The following is a 19,000-nucleotide window of genomic DNA, read 5'->3' as shown; positions in this document are numbered from 1 at the left end:
GCTCCAATGTGGTCCCGTAACACAAATGACAAGAACAATTTCTATGTTCCAGTGTACACCTGTTCAAACTTGTTCACACCCTACACAGCCTTCGACCTTGACTTCCAGGCACAGCCTGTGGGATGAACGTTTATCCCAAGAACACAAAAGCCAGCAGCAGGGTGGAGCTGTTCAAACTGTACGATGGGTATCCACATTAAGTCACAGGAGTGTCAGGCCAGGGAGGCTGCACTTGTTGGAGATATGGACAATGTGAGCAGCCATTAAGGCTGGGATTTACAAGAGCCCAAGGGAATTAGGTGCTCAAATGTCTAATTTCAATGGGTGTTGGATACTGAACTCCCATAGGCTGCTTTGCCAATTCCGTATTGCCATAGTCTGGAGTGTCATCAGCACAGTGGTCTGCTATTGTACACTGCACTATCAACTCAATACAGGGATGACATTTTACCAAAACATGCCTACTGCAAGCAGGGATCAAAGTGCTGTCAGTTCAGGAGAACTCCAAAATGAGCAAAAGTAACTCAGGGAAAACCACAGTAAGACAGGCCTCTCAACATGCCCTATCAATCTTTGGTACTTATCTGCCCCTCCTGCCTCCATTACCATTGTATCTGGACATCTCACAATCACCTCACAAACCCCCTGGGAGGCAGGGCAGCACTGCCATCCCTATTTCAAAGGGGGGAACTGAGCACAGAGAGTGAATGACCTGCCCCAGGACACACTGGAAATCTGTGACAGAGCAGAGAATTGAACCTGTCTCTCCCAAGTCCCAGACTAGTGTTCTAATCACTGGAAAATCCTTCCCTCCAGTCAAAAAGGCTAAGAGAATGTTAGGAACTATTAGGAAAGGGATAGAAAACAAGAAAAAAATAATACAGTGCCACAATATAAATCCATGATGCGCCCACACCTTGAGTACTATGTGCAGTGCTGGTCCACCCGCCATCTCAAAAAGGATATAATGGAACTGGAAAAGGGTCAGAGAAGGGCAATAAAGATTTCTGAGGTGTTCATACCAGGAGAGACTACAAATATTAGGGCTGTTCAGCTTAGAAAAAAAAGAGACAACTAAAGGGATGGGGGGAATATGACAGAGGTCTATAAAATCATAAATGGTGTGGAGAAAGTGAGTAGAGAAGTTTTATTTACAATACACAAACCAAGGGTCAACCAATGAAATTAATAGGCAGTAGGTTTAATACAAACAAGAGGAAGTACTTTTTCCACAATGCATGATTAACCTCTGGTACTCATTGCCATGGGACATTGTGAAGGCCAAAAGTATAACTGGGTTCAAAATGAACTAGATGAGTTCATGGAGGATAGATCCATCAATGGCTATTTGCCAAGATGGTCAGGGATACAACCCATGCTTGGGGCAACCCTAGACTGCCAGAAGCCAGGAGGGGAAGACGGGGTGGATCACTCCAACTGTCCTGTTCTGTGCACTCCCCCCCGAAGCTCTGGCACTGGCCACTGGTCAGAGACACGATACAGGGCTAGATGGACCATTGGTCTCACCCAGTCCGGTAGGTCTTTGATCTTAACAATGGCACCGGCACCCTGTCCACATTAGGACACACAACATAGCTCCACTGATGATAGAGCCAGTATCGGCAACAGTGGGATGTTTTAAACCATTTCCCTAGAACAGATAGGGTCTTAGACAGCGCAGACCTACACTACTGTAGATCCCAGCTAGCAGTCAGTACATTCTATGGAGCATAGGTGTGATATGCTCCATGCCTGAATCATCTCTAAAACAAATGAGAGCCACAGCTCCATTCAGCTGAAGCTTTCAGGAAGCACAGGCTGCGTTACATATAGACTGCAGTGCACAATTCCAGGGCCTGCTTCTCCAGGGACCTGCTGCCACTTTACCCGCTTTGCGGTAGTGTAATTGTCACCATTGTGAGCTGACCGCGTTTGACAGCCACTTTGCTCTGTGGTAAGGAACTATCCAAGATGCAGGGCAAGGGAGATTCAAGGTGCCAGTCAGTGTCCAAGTCACTCCAGTCTCTGTTTTGCCAGAATAGGCCTGCCATACGGATGGCTCAGGTTGTCAGAACAACAGTCAGTTAAACCCGCTTTGCTTCCTGTTTAGTTTTAGAATCCCAGCCTGGCAACCATGTTTGATTTCTGTCACCAAATGGAAAAGGTTTCTATACCCTTGTCATGGTAAATCAGCATCTCATGACCTTGCTTCGGTCATCATCATCTCGGGTCACAGTTCTCCTAGCAGCTACAATGCTGCCTTCCTCTTCATCCCAGTATCCTGTAGCTACCTGGCTGTAACCCAGGAAGCCAGCTATGCCTTAGGATTACCCAGTTAAACAAAAAGAGATGCAGCCTGCGGAGACCACAGGTCCAGTCTCATAGCGCTCCTGCACCCTTACAGATCGGGTGAAGGGGTAATCAACACAGGATTCTTACACAGTAACCAGAGAATTTACTGAGCATTTCACACTACAAGCAGAGATGAGGTTCAAAATGCACCAATTAACAGGTGCAACAGCCACCAACATTGACCGTACAAGGGAGCTGGGCCATTACTAATGAGAGATCCATGAATATTTAGCCTTAGACAAGTTACGGAGAGAGAGGAAAGGGAAGCTGCCAATGCTGACAGAGGCACGATGGGCTCTCAGGGAATGTGGCACTGCAGGGGAGTCAGGCTTTACTTCGAGTACTCTGCATATGCAGGCTCAGACCTCGGAGAGCTACTTTAGACATTTAATAGGGGGCAGCCCCCTTCCTCCTCTTCCATGGAAGAGAACAGTTTGGATCTTTCCAATTCTGACCTTCTCATGGGTGTTGCCTCTTTGCTTTTTAGCGTCTGGGGTTTGCTTTCCTCTGTTAGGACAGCAAATTCCAAGGCAGCGACCTCGTAATTTTCAAGGATCTTGCATTTGTTTCATGAAGCGCCAACTACATTTACTGTGCAATAAAAATAACTGAATAATAGGATACCCCAAGCAAATGCAGAGTCCAGAATGTTGTCGTAGCTATGAAGGGAAGTGAGGAGCACAGACACTGTGGTAATTCAAAGAAAAGAACTTTTACTTAAAGACTCAGGCTGAGATTTAAAATCATGGAGTGGACGTGTAAGCTCCATTAATCCAGAGTCCCAAATCCTCTAGTCCACTTTGAAAATCTCAGCCTTAAACATTCTGCCTGTGATTCAAAAATATCTCCCAGAGTGAGTGCTGAATTCTGATCTCATTTACACCAGTCTAAAACCAGAGTGACTCCAGTGAAGTCTCTGGGCTTACTCTGGATTTACACCATTTGGTGATCACGTCTGGCCTGAAAATGCAGCACCAAAGGACAATGTTCCTAGGATCCAGAGAGAATGTTTCAAAACACTTTTCTTTTAAAGGGGAATGGTAAGAGAGCCCGGTAACAAACTGCAGGATCATGTTAAATGGGTAGTGTTCAGGAAGCTGAGTCACACCAGTTTGGAATGCCGGGGGGGGGGGGGGGCGGGGGGGGGAATAGAAGCTGCAATCTTTAAAATCTGACGCTCCAAAAAAATGGCAGATTTTAAAGACTTCCAAAATATACGGCGCATAGATGGCATTTGGGAGACAGGCATGTAGCTATGTGTGGAGTGGCAGAGAGCACAGATATGGAGAGGAGGACAATGGCAGAGGTGGTTCCCAAGTGTTCTTTTGTTCTCGGTAGCTCCAGCATGGCTCCTATTTTTAGAAACTGTCTCCTTTAGAGGAAAACATGCAGTGATTTATCTTCCTCTGGATGAGCACGTAGCTGCACTCCCTGCAAACCCTGGTATCTTGGAAACAGTAAGAAACAAGGGAGTTTAATGTCTTGGACTTGGTGGGTTCAATTTTACCCTCTATGGTAATCCAAGGACAACTTCTCCTCTAAGTCGCAAGAGTAGGGACTGTACATTTTTCCAGGAGAGACTGAATGCAGACTTTACATGCTGCTCTCAACAACAGCAATAGCTCTCAAGTTTATGCTCTTTCCATGAATTACAGGAACATTCAAGAGGTAAAATGCCATCATTACACAGACACAGGCCTTCACTACTCTGCCATATTGCACTAGGGAAATTCAATCCAACAGTCTGGGACATTAAAACATTTTCAAAAGCAAAAACACCACATGAGCGCACAGCGAAGAGGTGGCCAAAACATGCAGCCAAACAAAAAAATAAGCTTTGCATTCTGGGGTTTTTCATAGGAAGCACCACATGCTAGAGCAAGAGGTAAGAGTCCTTCTCTACACGATGGACTTAGTTCTAGATCACAGGTGGGCAAACTACGGCCCGCAGGCTGGATCCAGCCTGTCAGGGCTTTGGATCCGGCCCATGGGATTGCCAGCCCTGTGGCACAGCAGGGCTAAGCCAGGCTCCCTGCCTGCCCTGGCCCTGTTCCCGGAAACGGCCAACACCACGTCCTTGTGGCCCCTGGCGGGAGGTGGGGGCAGAGGGCTCTGTGTGCTGCCCTTGCCAGCAGGCACCACCCCTCTGCAGCTCCCATTGGTCGGGAATGGGGAACTGCGGCCAATGGGAGCTTCAGGGGAGGTACCTGCAGGCGAGGACAGCGCATGGAGCCCTCTGCCATCCCTTGCCACTCCCCACCCCCGGGACATGGTGGTGGCCACTTCTGGGAGCGGAGCGGAGTTGCATGGGGCCAGGGCAGGCAGAGAGCCTGCCTTAGTCCCGCTGTGCGCCGCTGCCACCCCAGAGCTGCTCAAGGGAAGTGGTGTCAGGCCAGAACCTGCACCCCAAACCCCATCTGCATCCCACATCCCAACTCCCTACACTGAGCCCCCTAACCCCCTGCCACACCCCTCCTGCACCCCGACCCCCTATCTTGAGCCCCCTCCCGCACTCTGCACCCCCTCCTGCACCCCAACCCCCTGCCCTGAGCCCCCTCCTGCACCCTGCTCCCCCTCCCACACCCCACAGTCCCTCCCGCACCCCAACCCTCTGCCCCAGCCATACATTCATGGCTCTGCATGCAATTTCCCCACCCAGATGTGGCCCTCGGGCCAAAAAGTTTGCCCACCCCTGTTCTAGATAAACTCTTTGCTGAGGACTATTTTCATGCCATGTTTTAAAGTTCAGGTAATTGTGAAATACCAACTTTTCAAGAACACCACTAAAAAAAATAATAATCTGTGGCTCATTTAGAAAAACTATTGCAACTTGAACCAGGGTAAATAGAGGTGAATTGCATATTGAAGGGGCATCCATAGCCCATCAACAGTGTGAAGATTTTGCTTAGTCACTAATCTATTATCAAAAGGAATACCCTTGCTCACATGGGATAGCAGATGAGGAATAATTCAGACATGCTTTGTGTAGGTGAAAGTTTGTAAAGCACAGAACCATCTTTCATTGCACCCACTGAACTCCTAAGGAAAACTGCTAATAAACCCTTGTATAATAAATAGCTCCCAGTCTGGACTGGGAAGTGATGTACAACTCTATAGATGTGGATGGGATATACCATCCACAGCAACAGAACTCCTCTGTAATATCTGAATGCAGAGAAATGTTCTGCAAAATAACACCAGCTTCATCATAAATGAAGGTCCCAAGAAGGACTATGCTAATTTCAGAGGCATCTCTAGAGAGAGCTACAGGAAGCATGGCCTAGAACAGAGATTCCCAAATTGTTGGGGGCAAAGAGGAACATTGGAGGGGGCACAGCAGGGCCCAGGCCAGCCTCCATGGGAGGGGAGAGCACCACTTAGCCCCTCCCGGCCCTCATCCACATCCCTGGCTCCCGTCCCTAGCCTTGGTGTGGCTCTGCTCTTGCCCCACCCCCAGTCTTGGCCACTGGCCACAGCTCCGTTCCCTGCTCGGGACTGAGGCTGGAGGCAGGGCTGGAAGCGGAGCTGCACCTGGATCCAGACCCAGCTGCTGGCCCCCACTGCAGCCTGGTTGCGGCTCCGCTTCCACTCCTGGCCCCAGCTGCGTCCTTTCACCTCTCTGTTACTCAGTTTCCCCATCTATAAACTGGGGGTAATGATACTGTCCTCCTTTGTAAAGCACTTTGAGACCAACTGATGGAAGGTGCTATACAGGGACTGGGGATTATTATTAATAAAATGTTTCAGACGGATTTCTGGACAAAAAAGCATGGTGCCCACAAATAATAAATCAACTTGAAGACTGTTAGTATTGGCTTTTCAAAGGCATTTAACATTGGCCTGACTCCCATATCAAAGTCAATCTTAGTGTTACTTAATAGGAGCAAAAAGAAAAGGAGTACTTGTGGCACCTTAGAGACTAACAAACACCCACCTTATAGTAGCTTCATGTAGGCTGTAGTTCCCCAAGTTGCTTATGAGAAGATAGTATCAAAAGCCTTACTAAAGTCAAGATATATCACATCATCTACTGCTTCCCCCCATCCACAAGACTTGTTACTCTGTCAAAGAAAGCTATTAAGTCAGTTTGACATGATTTGTTCTTGACAAGTCCACGCTGAGTGTTACTTATCACCTTATTATCTTCTAGGTGTTTGCAAATTCATTGCTTAATTATTTGCTCCATTACCTTCTTGGGTACTGAAGTTAAGCTGACTGGTGTAATTCCCCGGGTTGTCCTTATTTCTCTTTTTATAGATGGGCACTACATTTGCCCTTTTCCAGTCCTCTGGAATTTCTCCCATCTTCCATGACTTTTCAAAGATAATGGCTAATGGCTCAGATATCTCCTCTGTCAGCTCTTTGAGTAGTCAAGGATGTATTTCATCAGGTCCTGGTGACTTAAAAATTTCTTACACAAATTAGATGTCTTCAACTTGTTCTTTCCCTATTTTAACCTCTGATCCTACCCCAGCTTCACTGGCATTGACTATGTTAGATGTCCAATCGCTACTCACCTTTTTGGTGAACTTTTTTTCTTTGAGCTTGATGTGGATGTAAAGTGCAGATCATCATGGCCAGACCCAAATTGCGCGATACCTTCTGGCCCCCTGCAGGTGAAAGAGGAAGTGTTTTGCAGCTGTGGCTATTCAGGGCAGAGCTGAAGGGAGCTCCCAAGGCTGTAAATTGTTAAATCCATTTAGGTACAGATGCCCCTAAAAATGGGAGTTGTTATGCAGGAAGGGTGCTGCCCCTGGCTTCACCTCAGCTTATTTGGGTTTTGCTTCACTGAGATGCCAATTTTAGGCACTGTGCAAGCGGGGAAATGGAGTCATTTATGTTTGGCATTCAGGTTTTGCAGAACTGGGTGCTGTCTGCATACTGCTGGGGCACCAGCCTGTACCACCTCACTAGCTCTCCCAAAGGCACTGTATGAATACTGAATAGGAGGATAGTAGTTTGGGTTTTGTGCAAGAGGAACGTCCTGAGCCATTTCAGGACATTTCCATCGACCTCTGCTGGAGAGGGTCAGAGCAGGACAGGAGACCTGGGTGAGGATGGCATGGATTGCACCCTCAGCAAGTTTGAAGATGACACTAAACTGGGAGGAAAGGTAGATACGCTGGAGGGTAGGGATAGGGTTCAGAGTGACCTGGACAAATTGGAGGATTGGGCCAAAACAAATCTGAGGAGGTTCAACAAGGACAAGTGCTGAGTCCTGCAGTTAGGACGGAAGAATCCCATGCACCGCTATAGACTAGGGACCGAGTGGCTAGGCAGCAGTTCTGCAAAAAAGGAGTTAGGGGTTACAGTAGACTAGAAGCTGGATATGAGTCAACAGTGTGCCGTTGTTGCCAAGAAGGCCAATGGCATTTTGGGATGTATAAGTAGGGGCATTGCCAGCAGATCGAGGGACGTGATCATTCCCCTCTATTCGACATTGGTGAGGCCTCATCTGGAGTACTGTGTCCAGTTTTGGGCCCCACACTACAAGAAGGATGTGAAAAAATTAGAAAACATCCAGCGGAGGGCAACAAAAATGAATAGTGGACTGGAACACATGACTTATGAGGAGAGGCTGAGGGAACTGGGATTGTTTAGTCTGCGGAAGAGAAGAATGCGGGGGGATTTGATAGCTGCTTTCAACTGCCTGAAAGGGGGTTCCAAAGAGGACGGCTCTAGACTGTTCTCAGTGGTAGCAGATGACAGATCAAGGATTAATGGTCTCAAGTTGCAGTGGGGGAGGTTTAGGTTGGATATTAGGAAGAACTTTTTCACTAGGAGGGTGGTGAAGCACTGGAATGCGTTACCTAGGGAGGTGGTGGAATCTCCTTCCTTTGAAGTTTTTAAGGTCAGGCTTGACAAAGCCCTGGCTGGGATGATTTAATTGGGGATTGGTCCTGCTTTGAGCAGGGGGTTGGACTAGATGACCTCCTAAGGTCCCTTCCAATCCTGATATTCTATAATTAAGAGAGGCTGGTTTTAAAACAGAAGTTATATTCACTTCACTTGATCAGGATCTAATTCTCTAGTGTGTGGACAGATCATTCCTTATTTGTGCATCATGCTGACAAACTCAGGTGGAACTGCTTGTATGGCTGGCTATTCGTGGGTTGCTGTCAGTCTGGCTGTCTTAGCGCTCTACTGTTCGCTTGCTTTCACATATCTTATGCAAAGTGCAGCCGGCAGATACGTTAGTGGCTGAACAATCGTTCCAGCTCAGCAGACACATCCATCTAGCTTTCAGTCTCCTGAGCATACACTCCACCATCTCCCCGCACCTGCTGAATGTATTGCTCAATCTGTGTGTCTGCCGTGGCAAGGAGAAATATGAGGTCATCTCCAGGCTAAAGGGAAAGCATGTCCATGCTCTTGCTGCCTAACCTCTCTGCAACATTTCATTGATCAGGTCCAGAGTGGTTAGCTATCGGGCCTTGCCTAACTGATCAACTGATCGTCAATGCGTGGTATCGGATAGGCATCGAATTGGGATACTTCATTCAACTTCCGGAAGTCATTGCAAAACTTCAGGGTGCCATTAGGCTTGGGGACTAGGATGATAGGGCTGAACCACTGGCTGTGGGATTCTTCAATAACTCCGAGTTCTAGCATCTTCTTCACTTCTGTCCTAATTTCTTCACTTTTAGCTTTCAGTATTCGGTACGGTCTTATCGTCACCCTTACTCCGGGACTAGTGACAATATGATGTTGGACCAGTGTCGTACGGCCTGGCTGTGTACAGAACATGTCATTGATATGATCTAGCAGAACCAGGACCTCTGTTCTTTGTTTTGGAGTTAACTCAGGAGATATCTTCACCTGCCCCTGTGGGTCGTCTGTCTGGGGTGGAGCTCCCCGAATGACCAGGCACGTCTTTCGGTCACGCCAGGGCTTCAGTAAATTGATGTGGTAGATTTGCTTTGGCCTTCAGTGGTCTGGTTATCTGACCTTATAGTCCACCTCCCCAATGGCTTCCACTATCTCATATGGTCCATGCCAGCTGGCTAGGAGTTTGCTTTCTGCTGTCGGCACTAGCACCATCACCCGTTCCCCAAGCTGAAATCTCTGTACTTTCACCCGACGGTTGTAATACGTCCGCTGGGCCTCTTGTACTTTTTCCAAATGTTCTCATACTATAGAGGTTACTTGAGTTATTTGCTCTCTCATCTGTCACGTACTCAATGACATTCTTTCCTGGGTTGGGTTGTTCTTCCCAATCTTCCTGGGCAATATCTAATATTCCACATGGGTGGCATCCGTATAGTAGTTCAAAGGGAGAGAAACCTGTGGACATCTGGGGGACTTCCCGTATAGCAAACATTAGATACCGTAGAAGGGTATCCCAGTCTTTTCCATCCTGTGCTACCACCTTCTGGATCATACTTTTAAAGGTATGGTTAAATCGCTTGACCAGTCCATCTGTTTGTGGATGGTAGACTGAGGTCCTTATGGCCTGGATGCGGAGTAGGGTACATAAGTCTTTCATTAATTTTGACATGAAAGGGGTTCCTTGGTCTGTCAGGATCTCCTTAGGGATGCCCACCCTTGCAAAAACCTGGAGTAGTTCTTTTGCTATTGCCTTGGATGTGGGGTTTCTTAAAGGAATGGCTTCCGGATACCACGTGGCATAGTTAAGGATGACTAATATGTTTTGGTGGCCCCATGCTGATCTTTCCAGTGGGCCCACTATGTCCACGGCTATCCTCTTGAAAGGGACTTCAATAATAGGCAAAGGTACTAATGGGGCCCACAAGTGAGGTCGGGGGCTACGCAACTGGCATTCAGGGCAAGAAGCACAATAGCGTTGGACCTCTGCACGTATTCCTGGCCAATAAAACCTTCTTAGGACTCTATCCAGTGTCTTGACTACTCCTAGATGTCCCCCAAATAGATGACTGTGAGCTAACTCTAGTACTGCCCTTGTGTGTTTCCGTTGAACTAAGAGTTGCTCTACTTCTTCCCCTCGTATTTGCTCTATCCTGTACAACAGATCACGTTTCAGCACATAATATGGCCTTGGGCCTTTGGTCTTTCCTTCCACAGGTATGCCATTTACTTCCACTACCTCCTCCCTCACATTCACATATAGTGAGCGGGTCATTGGCTTGGTCCTGCCCGAAATTCTCCCGTGCGGTACCAATCTGACCTAATTCCAGGGGGCCTGTTTCTACTCCGCCCCCTGGGTTGCCCCTACTTGGGCTAGGAACCGCCTTTGAGTCCTCACTGGCCTGAATTATCTCCTGGCCTCCTGAATGGGTTCACCTACCAACAAGGGAGGTTTTCTGGTTCTCTGCTAGAATCCTGGTCCCTAATCTTTTATCTGCTCTCCTTTCCCGCCTAGACTTTCAGGGATTTCTGGGGGAAATTAGAAAAAAGAAATTAGAAAAAAGAACTCTGGGGCAAACCATGATTTGAGGACTTCAATAGCTCAGACATAAGTGAGGTTCTTCGTAGGAGTGGGTGGGTGAGATTCTGTGGCCTGCGTTGTGCAGGGGGTCGGACTAGATGATCAGAATGGTCCCTTCTGACTTTAGTATCTATGAATCTATGAATAAATTCGGCAAACACAGGGATAAGGCTATCTGTAGGTGCCTCCGTCTCAGCCCAGGGGTTGCTACCCTCCCCTGGCTCTATTGGGGAAAGTAAGTTCTCAAACCCGGGGAAGTCCCTACCTATTAAGACAGGGTAGGGGAGCCTGGGGACCACCCCTGTAGTCATCCTGGTAGTATTCCCCTGTATCTCAATACGTACTGGATTGTGGGGTAGAAATTTACAGTGCCATGAACTGTGTTTTTGGCCTGGGTTAGTTGGTCTTGCCCCACCAACTTCCCCGAGACCAGCGTGACAGCACTCCCGGAATCTACTAATGCTATGGTCTCAATACCATTCATTTTTACTGATCTTGTATACCCATGTGAGGTCACTGCGACCCCTACCAGGCCGATTAGGCCACATTGCTCCCTGTGATCCCCCAGATTACATTGCATAGGCTCTTCTCTGTTGGGGCATTGGGCTGCTATATGCCCCAATTCCCCACACTCGTAACACTTCCCCCTTATTCTTGTTGCCGCCCTCTGCCTGGGGCTATTTGGCCGGCCCCCACATCACTCTCTTCCCAAACTCCCAGATCCCCTCTTGGCCTCGGGCCATTCCTCGGCGTCTTTCCTTCCAGTTATGGTTCTCCTGGAGTTCTCAACAGTCCGGGGCCTTGGGTTTGGGACTGGCTTCCTGATTTGCCGTGTCTCACCCCCGGGGGTCTGGAACAGTTCACGGGCTGCCAGCTGTCTTTCCACGAGGCCAACCAACTCATCATAGGTGGAGGGGTCATTCTGGCCAACCCAAGCCTTTAATTAATTGCTATTACATGGGCATAATTCCCACCTCCCAAGAGTGCTGGGAGGCTAATTATGTGCAAAATGCATTTAGGTCTTTTCATGAATGGCATCAGGAGTGTGTATTTGCATTACCATAGAGTCTAGGAGCTCCAGTCATGGACCAGGGGTCTCAAAACATCAGCAGCCTAAGTGTTGTCAAGTTTGTTATAAAGCATCATTATTTGCCTCAGCTTTATAAAGGCTTTGATCTGTCCTATGACCTCACAGTTATGGCCACTGGACCATTCAGAATATTTCTTGTGCCATGAATGAGTCGTTCCACTAAATTATTGTACAACAAGCATTGTCTCACCAAACCTTTGACCCACTTCAGCTTCCAGATTGTTACGTAGAGGAAAGCTTGGTTACAGAAGAGTCAAGCTCACACCCATCTCACATTTCAACCACTCTCAGCCATCTTGCCTCCCAGGAAATTAGTTCGTAGGTCACTTTGCTTAATCTACAAGCCATTACTAAGATGCCAACATGCCACAGGTATTGAGCTTGGCTCCTCTGCATCCAGGGCAGAGGAGAGCTGGCAACTGCTGCATCAGACCAACAATATAACCTTGACTTTTACAAGCCACCACAGCACACAAATAAAAAACATTGAGAGTTTCCCCTCCCAAAGCCTGCTGCATGCCATGTCTGGCTTGTAGGCTTTCTGCAGCAGGTTGAAAGGGTAGCAAGACAGTAGACACCTCACTGCTAGCTCTGGAGCCTGGGTAACTAATTCCATTTGGCCTGTGGAACATCATCTCCTCCTGCACTTGGACTGGGTGAGTGCTTGGAGACAGTTTCTGGAGCAGTATGTCAAGGCAGAGGGGGAGGGAATTAAATGAAGGTCCTTCTCACTGTTCATAGCTCCCAGATGTCCCTCACGTTTAAGGTATTTCTCAGATCTAAGCTCAGAAGCATGTCTAAAGAGCTTCACCAGGGGGAAGCTGCCAAAGCAAGAGCTGAAGATTTATGAAGTTGACCCTTGTGTGCTGGCAGCCAGTCTTTAAGAAGCTGGCAGATGTGAAGCAGGCTCAGTGTGACATGAGAGCATAGGCTGGTAAGTTCTCTCAGTCAGCAGCGCTTGTTTCATCAGTCCTCTCTTCTAGCTCCAGCAGCTGTCCTGGATGCCTTCCTCTCCATCAGACAGAAGCTAGGGCTGCTGCCCTCCCCAGCAATTGCTTTGGGAAGGCAGGAAATTAGCTGTTGCTGTCTTCAGCTCCACAATAGCTTTATAAATGGTTTAAAATCTGGTTTTTGATGGCAATCCTGATGAACCTGGGATCATCTCTCGGTGTGTGTACAACACCCAGCACCTGGGGGCCCCAGTCCCTCCATGGCAGGGATTTTCCCTCTGGGTCCGTACCGCACCCGGCACCATGGGGTCCCAATGGGGTAGCCAATCCTCCAGGATTAGCCTGGAGTCTCCCAGAATCGGCATTGATTTCCCAGTGACTACTGAAAACATTCTGGGATTTTAATAATGTCATTTTCTCAAAATATCCTATGTCATGTTGTGGGAAAAAAAAATCTCCCGAAATACCTTCAGTCAGAATTGGCAACTCTAGGTCCCAATGAGGACTTTGGGCTCTACCCTGATCTGTTTAAATCAGGGGTGAGCAAACTTTGTGGCCCAAGGACCACATCAGGGAATAGAAATTGTATGGTGGACCATGAATACTCACAAAATTGGGGTTGGGGTGTGGGAGGGGGTGTGGGCTCTGGGTTGGGGCTGGGGATGAGGAGTTTGGGATATAGGAGGGTGCTCTGGGCTGGGACCGAGGGGTTCGGAGGGTGGGAGTGGGATCAGGGCTGGGGCAGGGGTGTGGGTTCTGGCTGGGAGCGGTGGTTTTGGGGTGGGGGTGAGGCTGGGGATGAGAGGTTTGGGGTGCAGGAGGGTGCTCCGGGGTGGTATTGAGGGGTTTGGAGAGAGGGATCAGGGCTGGGGCGAGGGTGTGGGGAGAGGCTCAGGGGTGCAGGCTCTAAGCGGCGCTTACCTCAAGCAGCTCCCAGAAGCAGTGGCATGTACCTTCTCCAGCTCCTATGTGGAGGTGCGGCCAGGCAGCTCTGCACACTGCCCCATCTGCAGGCATTGCCCCTGCAAGCTCCCATTGGAGCGCTGGAGGGGGCCATTGGAGCGCAAAGAAGGTGAAGCAGGGCCTTGCTGTGGTTTCCAGGAGCCGTGTGGTGCAGCCCCTGACCCAGTGCCTTGGCTAGAGCGCTGGAGTGGGGCCGAGCGGCGTAGTGCAGCCCCCGACCCAGCGTCCTGGCTGGAGTGGGGCTGAGCGGCATGGCCCTCGACCCAGCACCCCAGCCGGAGCGGGGCTGAGCAACATGGCCCTCGACCCAGCGCCCCAGCCGGAGCGGGGCTGATTGGTGTGGTGCAGCTTCCAGGCCAGCTTAAAATAGCTTGTGGGCCGTAATTTGCCCACCCCTGGTTTAAACATTTTTTATTCCAGTTTGTACTGATCAAAGGGGAAAAACTCGGAATGAAAGTCATCTTCCAGTGGGGTTCTTCTGGGGGAAATAAATTGCTCTTTTGTGTCTATACAGCACAGTGCGCAAAAGGGTAATAATCTATGACTGGGGCTCCCAGATCCTATTGCAGTAGAAAAACACATCTTTCCCCAGGAGCACACACTAAGGTCTCACTGGGTTTAATCAAGCCTGGTGGTAACCCTTGATTTAACTGTTCAGCACTTTGGCTACTGAACTCAGACTTCCTGACTGGTGGCTCTTGCAAATGGCTTGATGCAATCAGATAGTAGCTTGCCCTGTTCTCTGCTTCCCCTAGAAATCACAGGACTCCAGCCCACAGCCTTTCTCCCCATACAGCACACAATATTATTGCTCAGCCAGATATACACACAGCCCATGGCGGGAGGTACCCTTCTCAGTGCAATCCCCAAGTTACTATTCCTCTCCTCAACTGCCATGCTGGAACAGACCATCAGCCTGGTGCCTATCCCCTGCCTTGCCAGGGGAGACCATCAGCTCAGTATCACACTTTCTACTATACTGTAAATGATGTGTGTGCCCATCTATCCCTATATTTCACCTCAGCAACCCAGCTGCTGTGGGATCCTGCCTCTGACAGAGGCTTGAACCATTCACATATTCCACATTTGTTCTCCTTTGAGACCTCTGAGCAGTGACAGAGGTAGAGACCTCTCATGAAGTGGTTTCGGCAACAGATGGCAGGAAGAGATGGAGAATATCTATGCTGAAAGAAGAGAGGAGGTGGTGTTGGATGTGCTAACTTGGCAGTAAAATAAGCACTTACTTGTCCAAGCACCCGGAGGACTCCAGTGTTTGAATATAATTTTATTTCTAATCAGTGTTTGTGTAACACAGGCTCACAATGGGTGGATCTGTCCCCCTCTTGTGGCCACACTTCATACTGAGGTTAATGAGTCTGCTACTGCCTCTGGGGCTAACAGAGCTGAACCTTTAGCTCAAGCAGCAAGGACTCCTGCTTTTCAGCCATGAGGTGCAAGGTTCAAATCCTTGCAGACAATGAGCACGGGGGAAGTTGTTTTAGTGGCTCATGATCATTTAGCTACCACTTATACTACTCCCACCATTCACAGCTTCTCCCAAGCACATAGAAATCTATGCAGGTTAGCAGTACTGGCTGGTCTAGACTGATCATTGTCTTCTATCACACATCTGGGGGAATACTCAGTTATAACCATCTAGGTAGCAGAGCAGTGTTAATACCCAGCAGACTCAATAGCAGGCACAGCAAAAAGACAGTTACCTTTTCCCTAACTGGTGTTCTTCGAGATGTGTTGCTCATATCCATTCAACTTAGGTGTGTTTGCTCGCCACATGCACCAGTGCCGGAAGTTTTCCCTCAGCAGTATCCATAGGGGACTGGCTCTGATGCCCCCTGGAGTGATGTGGTATATAGGGCGCCACTGGTTCCCACTGCCCTCAGTTCCTTCTTGCCGGAAACTCCGACAGTGGGGAAGGAGGGCAGGTTGTGGACTGGACATGAGCAGCACATCTCGAAGAACACTAGTTACGGAAAAGATAACCGTCTTTTCTTCTTCGAGTGATTGCTCATGTCCATTCAACTTAGGTGACTCCCAGGCAGTACCCCTCAGAGGTGGATAGAAGTTCACGGACGTGTAGATTGCAATACAGCTCTGTCAACCCAGCGTCGTCTCTGGCTTGCTGAATAATGGCGTAGTGGTCCATGAACATGTGCAACGAGGACCACGTCACAGCTCAACAGGTGTCCTGGATCAGGAAGTGTGCAAGGAAGGCTGCCAAAGATGCCTGCACTCTAGTCAAATGGGCTCTGATGATTGGCGGCGGAGGGACTCCTGCCAACACGTAGCAGGTCCTAATGCAAGAAATGATCCAGTTAGAAATCCTTTGCGTGGACACTGGGAGGCCCTTTATCCTATCAGGTGTAGAGATGAAAAGCTGAGTTGACTTACGGAAAGGTTTTGTCTGATCTAGGTAGAAAGCCAGAGCCCTTCTTATGTCCAAAGCGTGAAGGCGCCTCTCTTCACTAGTCTCATGGGGCTTAGGGCAGAAGACCAGAAAGAAGATGTTCCGGCTCATGTGGAAAGCGGACACCACCTTGGGAAGGAAGGCAGGGTGGGGCCGGAGCTCGACTTTGTCCTTCTAGAAGACTGTGTATGGCGGTTCTGAAGTCAGGGCTCACAGCTCGGAGACTTGCCAATGTCACTGCCACCAGGAAAGCTACCTTCCATGATAGGTGAGATAGGGAGCACGAGGCCAAAGGCTCAAAGGGTGGGCCCGTGAGCCTGGACAGAACCAAGTTGAGATCCCACTGAGAGGCCAGGGACCAGACCTGAGGAAAGAGTCTCTCGAGGCCTCTAAGGAACCTGACCATCATGTCATGGGAGAACATCGTCTGCCCCTGGATTGGCAGATGAAAAGGTGATATGGCCACCAGATCTATACCTTGATAGAGGAGTGTGCCAGTCCCTGGTTCCTTAAATGAAGCAGGTAGTCCAAGATCGACTGCACTGAAGAACGTGAAAGAGATGCCCCGTTTGCCTGCCAGTGGGAGAACCTCGTCCACTTTGCCAGGTAGGTCTGCCTAGTCGAGGGCTTTCTATTCTCAAAGAGGACCTTCTGGACCCTTCCGAACAGGCCCATTCATCTGGGTTCAGCCATGCAACATCCACACCGTGAGGTGGGAGGACACAAGGTTGGGGTACAAGAGTTGGCCGTGATCCTGTGACAGCAGGTCCAGTCAGTTCTGCAGGGGCCAGGGAGGGATTGCTGACAAGCTTGATAGCATCCCGAACCAGTGTTGGTGAGGCCATGCCAGGGCGATCATGATCAGAGACAAGGCGCAGGTTGATTTTCACTAGGACCTTGCTGATGAGCGGAATTGGAAGGAACGCATATATCAGGCTTCCTGCCCATGGCAGGAGGAAGGCATTGGAGCGGGAGCCCTTGCCCAGATCCCGTCTGGAGCAAAACCTGTGGCACCTCCTGTACTGCCTGGTGGTGAACCAATCCACTTGGGGAGTTCCCCACCTCTGGAAGATCATGCCAGCTACCTCTGGGTGGAGCACCCACTCGTGGTGAGAGAAGAAGTCCCTGATTAGATGATCTGTTAGCGTGTTCCTGGCACCCGGAAAGTGACACGCTTCTAGATGGATTCCATGGTTGATACAGAAGTCCTAGAGATGGAGTGCCTCTTGGCAGAGGGCCAAGGATTGTGCTCTGCCTTGCCTGTTCATGTAGAACATCGAGGCCATGCTGTCCGTGAGGACTCTGACCACTCTGCCTGACAAGTGAGGTAGGAAGACCACTCATGCTCTGCGCACCGCCATGAGCTCTTTGACGTTTATGTGTGGTGTCGATTCCTCTGGGAATCACATGCCTTGCGTCTGGAGGGTGCCGAGGTGCGCCCGCCAGCCAAGGTCGGAAGTGTCTGAAACCAACTTGACTGAGTGAGAAGTGCTGATGAAGGGAACTCCTTCCAGGACTTTCCCGGAGTTGGTCCACCATAGCAGCGAGGTAAGTACAGTCGCAGGAATGGGGATGATCTTCTCCAGGTGGTCCCTGGACTAGGAATAGACCATCGCCAGCCATTGCTGCAGGGCTCACATCCAGAGCCTGGCATGGCGCACCACATATGTACACGCTGACATGTGACCTAGTAGGCACAGGCATTTCATGGAGACTTCCGCGATGAGGTCCGTCAGTACCCTGAATCCCTCCAGTGGCAGAAACGCCCTGGCACAGGTCGAGTCGAGCTCCGCTCAAATGAACGCAATCCTCTGTACCAATCCTCAGAACCAACATGGATTTTTTGTCATTCACCAACAGGCCAATGCGACAGCAGGTGACTAACATTGCGACATCCCTTTGGACATGGGACCTGGCTCTGCCCCTGACTAGCCAGTCGTCGAGGTATGGGTAGATCTGTACACCCCGAAGTCTGAGGTAGGCAGCCACCACTGACGTGCACTTGGTAAATACCTACGGTGCTGTCAGTAGGCCAAAAGGGAGGACCGCAAACTGATAGTGGTTGGGACCTACCGTGAACCGGAGGAAGCGTCTGTGACCCTTGAAGAGGGCGATGTGAAAGTATGCATCTTTCAGATCGAGGGTAGCTTACCAGTCTCCTGGATCCAGGGAGGGGATGATGGAGGCCAGGGAGACCATGCGGAACTTCAGCTTTGCTAGGAAGCGGTTCAGGTCTTGCAGGTCCAGGATAGGTCATAGACCGGCTTGCCCTTTGGGATTAAAAAGTAGCAGGAATAGAACTCTTTGTTCCTGAACTCTGGAGGAACAATCTCCACCTAGCTGCAGTGACCCCTCTACCTCCTGCATGAGGAGACTCTCATGAGAAGGGTCCCTGAAGAGGGACGCGGGGGTGGGTGGAGAGGAGGGGTAGAAAGAAACTGAAGGGTAACCCCGCGCCACCATACTGAGAACCATTGGTCTGATGTTATAGATGCCCATGCAGGGAGGAAAGGAGAAAGGCAGTTGGCAAAAATAAGGGAGGGCGGATCCTGGAAACAGTCCAGTATGGCGCTTTCGGGCATACCCTCAAAACGAGCGCTTGCCCACCAGCTTATTGCGGGTCAAGCTTGACTGAGAGGCCTCTTGTAGCCTCTGGATTTCTTATGGGGAGACTCCTGGTGAGGGTGGCTCCCCTGGCCCTGAGGCTACTGCAACTTGAACCGCTTGTGGGCAGGGCCGGGAACATACAGGCCCAGCGTTTTAAGGGTCGTGTGGGAGTCCTTTAGGCTATGGAGCTGATTGTCCATATGTTC

At 49.6% G+C, this 19,000-nt stretch overlaps 1 protein-coding gene across 12 annotated transcripts in view; it reads right to left on the bottom strand.

The window, feature by feature from the left end:
• The window catches only part of WIZ (WIZ zinc finger), a 146,974-nt gene that overhangs the window by 64,144 nt on the left and 63,830 nt on the right, over positions 1–19,000 (bottom strand). For 3 of the 12 annotated variants that reach the window (XM_038378373.2, XM_038378369.2, XM_038378371.2), the window contains exon 3: positions 6,870–6,962. The exons of the other annotated variants lie outside the window; for them this stretch is intronic. In XM_038378373.2, the coding sequence (XP_038234301.1) occupies positions 6,870–6,962 (93 nt within the window). The remainder of the gene's footprint in view (positions 1–6,869; positions 6,963–19,000) is intronic. 12 annotated transcript variants of the gene reach the window in all.

The sequence above is a fragment of the Dermochelys coriacea genome, chromosome 20 (assembly GCF_009764565.3).
Source record: "Dermochelys coriacea isolate rDerCor1 chromosome 20, rDerCor1.pri.v4, whole genome shotgun sequence".
NCBI classification, from domain to species: Eukaryota; Metazoa; Chordata; order Testudines; family Dermochelyidae; genus Dermochelys; species Dermochelys coriacea.
Note: the sequence above shows the minus strand (reverse complement) of the source record. Positions and strands in the feature narration are given on the sequence as shown.